General features: G+C 47.7%; 1 protein-coding gene across 1 annotated transcript in view; it reads left to right on the forward strand.

Moving 5' to 3' along the window:
- The first annotated feature begins 239 nt into the window (after positions 1 to 239).
- Positions 240 to 9,277, forward strand: part of caskin1 (CASK interacting protein 1) — a 74,261-nt gene continuing 65,223 nt past the window's right edge. The window contains exons 1-2 of the mRNA XM_083780848.1: positions 240 to 332; positions 8,814 to 8,959. Of these exons, the coding sequence (XP_083636974.1) occupies positions 8,816 to 8,959 (144 nt within the window). The 5' untranslated portion in view covers positions 240 to 332; positions 8,814 to 8,815. The remainder of the gene's footprint in view (positions 333 to 8,813; positions 8,960 to 9,277) is intronic.

A 9,277-nucleotide genomic window follows, 5' to 3' on the forward strand; every position in this document is an offset into this window, starting at 1 on the left:
ACGTCGATTTTCGGCCTCGATTCGTCGATTGGCCAAATATGAGTCGTTTGGCATCCCTAGTTGTAGGTTTGCTGCTCTGCATCATGGATATAATGTGTTGTGTTGTAGGTTTGCTGCTCTGCATCATGGATATAATGTGTTGTGTTGTAGGTTTGCTGCTCTGCATCATGGATATAATGTGTTGTGTTGTAGGTTTGCTGCTCTGCATCATGGATATAATGTGTTGTGTTGTAGGTTTGCTGCTCTGCATCATGCTGCTCTCAACGGGAACCTGGAGCTCATCTCTCTGCTGCTGGAGTCCCAGGCTGCAGTGGACATCAGGGACCAGAAAGGTATGCACGCACGCACGCACGCACACGCACACACACGCGCGCACGCACGCACGCACGCACGCACGCACGCACGCACGCACACAGACAGACAGTCACTTACAGCAGTAAGTGAGGTCGGGGTAGTCGGGGACCCCCGGTTCCAGGGACCTATATTTTACCCAGCAGATGTAAAAGCACTGCAAACTTGTACATCTGCTGTTTTCTCTTCGGGGGTCCCTGGCACAACACAAAATGACATTCAGACACAAACAGTCTTGTGTGTGTAAACTGCACACACATACTGTAGTATGTTTATACTTAACCCATTTTGGGCGGGAACCCCTTTTGGTTGTTTTAAGCATGTTATGCTTTAGCTATTGAAAAATAGCAGATCTACGAGCTCGTAGATCTGCTATTTTTGAAAAATCGACATTTTTAGAATCTGATCTCAGGTCAGAATGGGTTAAGCAAGAGTAACGATAACCAACCCGTTCTCACTCCCAAGGCATCACTTTTTGCAGCTCTGTCAGTAGCCCTGAAACGTCAAGTTTTGACATGACAGGAACACCCTGAAACGTCAAGTTTTGACATGACAGGAACACCCTGAAACGTCAAGTTTTAACATGACGGGAACGCCCTGAAACGTCAAGTTTTAACATGACGGGAACGCCCTGAAACGTCAAGTTTTAACATGACGGGAACGCCCTGAAACGTCAAGTTTTGACATGACAGGAACACCCTGAAACGCCAAGTTTTGACATGACAGGAACACCCTGAAACGTCAAGTTTTAACATGACGGGAACGCCCTGAAACGTCAAGTTTTAACATGACGGGAACGCCCTGAAACGCCACGTTTTGACATGACAGGAACACCCTGAAACGTCAAGTTTTAACATGACGGGAACGCCCTGAAACGTCAAGTTTTGACATGACAGGAACGCCCTGAAACGTCAAGTTTTGACATGACAGGAACGCCCTGAAACGTCAAGTTTTGACATGACAGGAACGCCCTGAAACGTCAAGTTTTGACATGACAGGAACGCCCTGAAACGTCAAGTTTTAACATGACGGGAACGCCCTGAAACGCCAAGTTTTGACATGACGGGAACACCCTGAAACGTCAAGTTTTGACATGACAGGAACACCCTGAAACGTCAAGTTTTAACATGACAGGAACGCCCTGAAACGTCAAGTTTTAACATGACGGGAACGCCCTGAAACGTCAAGTTTTAACATGACGGGAACGCCCTGAAACGTCAAGTTTTAACATGACGGGAACGCCCTGAAACGTCAAGTTTTAACATGACGGGAACGCCCTGAAACGTCAAGTTTTAACATGACGGGAACGCCCTGAAACGTCAAGTTTTAACATGACGGGAACGCCCTGAAACGTCAAGTTTTAACATGACGGGAACGCCCTGAAACGTCAAGTTTTTACATGACGGGAACGCCCTGAAACGTCAAGTTTTAACATGACGGGAACGCCCTGAAACGTCAAGTTTTAACATGACGGGAACGCCCTGAAACGTCAAGTTTTAACATGACGGGAACGCCCTGAAACGCCAAGTTTTAACATGACGGGAACGCCCTGAAACGTCAAGTTTTAACATGACGGGAACGCCCTGAAACGTCACGTTTTGACATGACAGGAACGCCCTGAAACGTCAAGTTTTAACATGACGGGAACGCCCTGAAACGTCAAGTTTTAACATGACGGGAACGCCCTGAAACGTCAAGTTTTAACATGACGGGAACGCCCTGAAACGTCAAGTTTTTACATGACGGGAACGCCCTGAAACGTCAAGTTTTAACATGACGGGAACGCCCTGAAACGTCAAGTTTTAACATGACGGGAACGCCCTGAAACGTCAAGTTTTAACATGCCGGGAACGCCCTGAAACGTCAAGTTTTAACATGACGGGAACGCCCTGAAACGCCAAGTTTTAACATGACGGGAACGCCCTGAAACGTCACGTTTTGACATGACGGGAACGCCCTGAAACGTCAAGTTTTAACATGACAGGAACGCCCTGAAACGTCAAGTTTTAACATGACAGGAACGCCCTGAAACGTCACGTTTTGACATGACGGGAACGCCCTGAAACGTCACGTTTTGACATGACGGGAACGCCCTGAAACGTCACGTTTTGACATGACGGGAACGCCCTGAAACGTCAAGTTTTGACATGACAGGAACACCCTGAAACGTCACGTTTTGACATGACGGGAACGCCCTGAAACGCCAAGTTTTAACATGACAGGAACACCCTGAAACGTCAAGTTTTAACATGACGGGAACGCCCTGAAACGTCACGTTTTAACATGACGGGAACGCCCTGAAACGCCAAGTTTTAACATGACAGGAACGCCCTGAAACGTCAAGTTTTGACATGACAGGAACGCCCTGAAACGTCAAGTTTTGACATGACGGGAACGCCCTGAAACGTCAAGTTTTGACATGACGGGAACGCCCTGAAACGTCAAGTTTTGACATGACGGGAACGCCCTGAAACGTCAAGTTTTAACATGACGGGAACGCCCTGAAACGTCAAGTTTTGACATGACGGGAACGCCCTGAAACGTCAAGTTTTAACATGACGGGAACGCCCTGAAACGTCAAGTTTTAACATGACGGGAACGCCCTGAAACGTCAAGTTTTAACATGACGGGAACGCCCTTAAACGTCAAGTTTTAACATGACGGGAACGCCCTGAAACGTCAAGTTTTAACATGACGGGAACGCCCTGAAACGTCAAGTTTTTACATGACGGGAACGCCCTGAAACGTCAAGTTTTAACATGACGGGAACGCCCTGAAACGTCACGTTTTGACATGACGGGAACGCCCTGAAACGTCAAGTTTTAACATGACAGGAACGCCCTGAAACGTCACGTTTTGACATGACGGGAACGCCCTGAAACGTCAAGTTTTGACATGACGGGAACGCCCTGAAACGTCACGTTTTGACATGACAGGAACGCCCTGAAACGTCAAGTTTTAACATGACGGGAACGCCCTGAAACGCCAAGTTTTAACATGACAGGAACGCCCTGAAACGTCACGTTTTGACATGACGGGAACGCCCTGAAACGTCAAGTTTTAACATGACGGGAACGCCCTGAAACGCCAAGTTTTAACATGACAGGAACGCCCTGAAACGTCACGTTTTGACATGACGGGAACGCCCTGAAACGTCACGTTTTGACATGACGGGAACGCCCTGAAACGTCAAGTTTTAACATGACAGGAACGCCCTGAAACGCCAAGTTTTAACATGACGGGAACGCCCTGAAACGTCACGTTTTGACATGACGGGAACGCCCTGAAACGTCACGTTTTAACATGACGGGAACGCCCTGAAACGCCAAGTTTTAACATGACAGGAACGCCCTGAAACGTCAAGTTTTGACATGACGGGAACGCCCTGAAACGTCAAGTTTTAACATGACGGGAACGCCCTGAAACGTCAAGTTTTGACATGACAGGAACGCCCTGAAACGTCAAGTTTTGACATGACGGGAACGCCCTGAAACGTCACGTTTTGACATGACGGGAACACCCTGAAACGTCACGTTTTGACATGACGGGAACGCCCTGAAACGCCAAGTTTTAACATGACAGGAACACCCTGAAACGTCACGTTTTGACATGACGGGAACGCCCTGAAACGTCAAGTTTTGACATGACGGGAACGCCCTGAAACGTCACGTTTTGACATGACGGGAACGCCCTGAAACGTCACGTTTTGACATGACAGGAACGCCCTGAAACGTCACGTTTTGACATGACGGGAACACCCTGAAACGCCAAGTTTTAACATGACAGGAACACCCTGAAACGTCACGTTTTGACATGACGGGAACGCCCTGAAACGTCAAGTTTTAACATGACGGGAACGCCCTGAAACGTCAAGTTTTAACATGACAGGAACACCCTGAAACGCCAAGTTTTGACATGACAGGAACACCCTGAAACGTCAAGTTTTGACATGACAGGAACACCCTGAAACGCCAAGTTTTGACATGACAGGAACACCCTGAAACGTCAAGTTTTAACATGACGGGAACGCCCTGAAACGCCACGTTTTGACATGACAGGAACACCCTGAAACGTCAAGTTTTAACATGACGGGAACGCCCTGAAACGTCAAGTTTTGACATGACAGGAACGCCCTGAAACGTCAAGTTTTGACATGACAGGAACGCCCTGAAACGTCAAGTTTTGACATGACAGGAACGCCCTGAAACGTCAAGTTTTGACATGACAGGAACGCCCTGAAACGTCAAGTTTTAACATGACGGGAACGCCCTGAAACGCCAAGTTTTGACATGACGGGAACACCCTGAAACGTCAAGTTTTGACATGACAGGAACACCCTGAAACGTCAAGTTTTAACATGACGGGAACGCCCTGAAACGCCACGTTTTGACATGACAGGAACACCCTGAAACGTCAAGTTTTAACATGACGGGAACGCCCTGAAACGTCAAGTTTTGACATGACAGGAACGCCCTGAAACGTCAAGTTTTGACATGACAGGAACGCCCTGAAACGTCAAGTTTTGACATGACAGGAACGCCCTGAAACGTCAAGTTTTGACATGACAGGAACGCCCTGAAACGTCAAGTTTTAACATGACGGGAACGCCCTGAAACGCCAAGTTTTGACATGACGGGAACACCCTGAAACGTCACGTTTTGACATGACGGGAACGCCCTGAAACGTCACGTTTTGACATGACAGGAACGCCCTGAAACGTCACGTTTTGACATGACGGGAACGCCCTGAAACGCCAAGTTTTAACATGACAGGAACACCCTGAAACGTCACGTTTTGACATGACGGGAACGCCCTGAAACGTCACGTTTTGACATGACAGGAACGCCCTGAAACGTCAAGTTTTAACATGACGGGAACGCCCTGAAACGTCAAGTTTTAACATGACGGGAACGCCCTGAAACGTCACGTTTTGACATGACGGGAACGCCCTGAAACGTCACGTTTTGACATGACGGGAACGCCCTGAAACGCCAAGTTTTAACATGACAGGAACACCCTGAAACGTCACGTTTTGACATGACGGGAACGCCCTGAAACGTCAAGTTTTGACATGACGGGAACGCCCTGAAACGTCACGTTTTGACATGACGGGAACGCCCTGAAACGTCACGTTTTGACATGACAGGAACGCCCTGAAACGTCACGTTTTGACATGACGGGAACGCCCTGAAACGCCAAGTTTTAACATGACAGGAACACCCTGAAACGTCACGTTTTGACATGACGGGAACGCCCTGAAACGTCACGTTTTGACATGACAGGAACGCCCTGAAACGTCACGTTTTGACATGACGGGAACGCCCTGAAACGTCACGTTTTAACATGACGGGAACGCCCTGAAACGTCACGTTTTAACATGACGGGAACGCCCTGAAACGTCAAGTTTTAACATGACGGGAACGCCCTGAAACGCCAAGTTTTAACATGACGGGAACGCCCTGAAACGTCACGTTTTGACATGACAGGAACGCCCTGAAACGTCACGTTTTGACATGACGGGAACGCCCTGAAACGCCAAGTTTTAACATGACGGGAACGCCCTGAAACGCCAAGTTTTAACATGACGGGAACGCCCTGAAACGTCACGTTTTGACATGACGGGAACGCCCTGAAACGTCACGTTTTAACATGACGGGAACGCCCTGAAACGCCAAGTTTTGACATGACGGGAACGCCCTGAAACGTCACGTTTTGACATGACAGGAACGCCCTGAAACGTCACGTTTTGACATGACGGGAACACCCTGAAACGTCACGTTTTGACATGACAGGAACGCCCTGAAACGTCACGTTTTAACATGACGGGAACGCCCTGAAACGCCAAGTTTTAACATGACAGGAACACCCTGAAACGTCAAGTTTTGACATGACGGGAACGCCCTGAAACGTCAAGTTTTGACATGACGGGAACGCCCTGAAACGTCAAGTTTTAACATGACAGGAACGCCCTGAAACGTCAAGTTTTAACATGACGGGAACGCCCTGAAACGTCAAGTTTTAACATGACAGGAACGCCCTGAAACGTCACGTTTTGACATGACGGGAACGCCCTGAAACGTCACGTTTTAACATGACGGGAACGCCCTGAAACGTCACGTTTTGACATGACAGGAACGCCCAGAAACGTCACGTTTTGACATGACGGGAACGCCCTGAAACGCCAAGTTTTGACATGACAGGAACGCCCTGAAACGTCAAGTTTTAACATGACGGGAACGCCCTGAAACGTCACGTTTTAACATGACGGGAACGCCCTGAAACGCCACGTTTTAACATGACGGGAACGCCCTGAAACGTCACGTTTTGACATGACGGGAACGCCCTGAAACGTCACGTTTTGACATGACGGGAACGCCCTGAAACGCCAAGTTTTGACATGACGGGAACGCCCTGAAACGCCAAGTTTTAACATGACGGGAACGCCCTGAAACGTCACGTTTTAACATGACGGGAACGCCCTGAAACGTCACGTTTTAACATGACGGGAACGCCCTGAAACGTCAAGTTTTAACATGACAGGAACGCCCTGAAACGCCAAGTTTTAACATGACGGGAACGCCCTGAAACGCCAAGTTTTAACATGACAGGAACGCCCTGAAACGTCAAGTTTTGACATGACGGGAACGCCCTGAAACGCCAAGTTTTAACATGACAGGAACGCCCTGAAACGTCAAGTTTTAACATGACGGGAACGCCCTGAAACGCCAAGTTTTAACATGACAGGAACGCCCTGAAACGTCAAGTTTTGACATGACAGGAACGCCCTGAAACGTCAAGTTTTAACATGACAGGAACGCCCTGAAACGTCAAGTTTTAACATGACAGGAACGCCCTGAAACGTCACGTTTTGACATGACGGGAACGCCCTGAAACGTCAAGTTTTTACATGACGGGAACGCCCTGAAACGCCACGTTTTGACATGACAGGAACGCCCTGAAACGTCACGTTTTAACATGACGGGAACGCCCTGAAACGTCAAGTTTTAACATGACGGGAACGCCCTGAAACGTCAAGTTTTAACATGACAGGAACACCCTGAAACGTCACGTTTTAACATGACGGGAACGCCCTGAAACGTCACGTTTTAACATGACGGGAACGCCCTGAAACGTCACGTTTTAACATGACGGGAACGCCCTGAAACGCCAAGTTTTAACATGACAGGAACACCCTGAAACGTCACGTTTTGACATGACGGGAACGCCCTGAAACGCCAAGTTTTAACATGACGGGAACGCCCTGAAACGTCACGTTTTGACATGACGGGAACGCCCTGAAACGTCACGTTTTGACATGACGGGAACGCCCTGAAACGTCACGTTTTGACATGACGGGAACGCCCTGAAACGTCACGTTTTGACATGACAGGAACGCCCTGAAACGTCACGTTTTCACATGACAGGAACGCCCTGAAACGCCAAGTTTTAACATGACGGGAACACCCTGAAACGTCAAGTTTTAACATGACGGGAACACCCTGAAACGTCAAGTTTTAACATGACGGGAACGCCCTGAAACGTCAAGTTTTAACATGACAGGAACGCCCTGAAACGCCAAGTTTTAACATGACGGGAACGCCCTGAAACGTCAAGTTTTAACATGACGGGAACGCCCTGAAACGCCAAGTTTTAACATGACGGGAACGCCCTGAAACGTCAAGTTTTAACATGACGGGAACGCCCTGAAACGCCAAGTTTTATGTTGTGAAAACCATGCCTAAACCCAAACCCAAACCTCACGACAATGTGCCCAACGACAGCTGTATGTACAGTGAGATGCTGCGATGACAACTTTGCCAATATCTCACTGTATTAGGCTGAGTCGACCTTGAGTGTATACTTTATGTTACTGATTTTGTGCAAGACTTTTAACTTTGTACCGAATCGCTATCAAAGACAGATGCCGTGGCTTTGTTTTGATACATTTATTTTCGTCCTTGACTGTTGCACATGAGCACACATATACTGTACACCCACACCTATACTGTACACCCACACCTATACTGTACACCCACACCTATACTGTACACCCACACCTATACTGTACACCCACACATATACTGTACACCCACACATATACCCGTTGCTATCCTGTGATTATCCCATTCTGGGGCGGGCACCCATTTTGGTATTAGCATCATGCTATGCTTTAGCTATTGAAAAATAGCAGATCTACAAGCTCATAGCGTGGCGTGCTACGAGCTTGTAGATCTGCTATTTTTTTTTATCGAAGAACGACTGACATAGAAACATAGCTTTTTCAGAAAACTGTCAGGATGTAGAAGAACATTTATAGAATCTGATCTCAGGTCAGAATGCGTTATACAAAGTCGTACGTACTGTAATGTCACTCATCCTGACATCCAGCCACAATGCGTTGCTTTGGAACATTTTGGACAGTATTTCATATCATGTGTGACTGTATATGTGCGTGCATGTAGGCATGCGGCCGCTGCACTATGCCGCCTGGCAGGGGAAGGCGGAGCCTATGAAGATGCTGCTGAAGTCGGGTTCGTCACTCAACGGCCAATCAGACGAAGGCCAGATCCCTCTTCATCTGGCAGCGCAGCACGGACACTACGATGGGGTGAGAACATGAATATGAATATGATCAATATCAATATCAATATGATGTGGTGAGCAGTGTTGTTTTTGGCAGCAAATTTCTAATTTAGTTTAGTCATAGTCTCTGGACTGAAACTTCATTTAGTTTTAGTCACATTTTAGTCACCTGGAAATGTCTTAGTGTTAGTCTAGTTTTAGTCGACTAAAGGTCATAAGATTTTAGTCGACTAAATCTACAGGTGATTTAGTCGACTAAAATGTATTTTGGCGGGCCTTGATGCCGTCATAATGACTGTTTTTACACTTGCTGAAAACAGCCAATCTACAAGCTCACAACGTG

This window comes from Protomyctophum parallelum (genome assembly GCF_964188405.1).
Source record: "Protomyctophum parallelum genome assembly, chromosome: 13".
Lineage (NCBI taxonomy): Eukaryota > Metazoa > Chordata > Actinopteri > Myctophiformes > Myctophidae > Protomyctophum > Protomyctophum parallelum.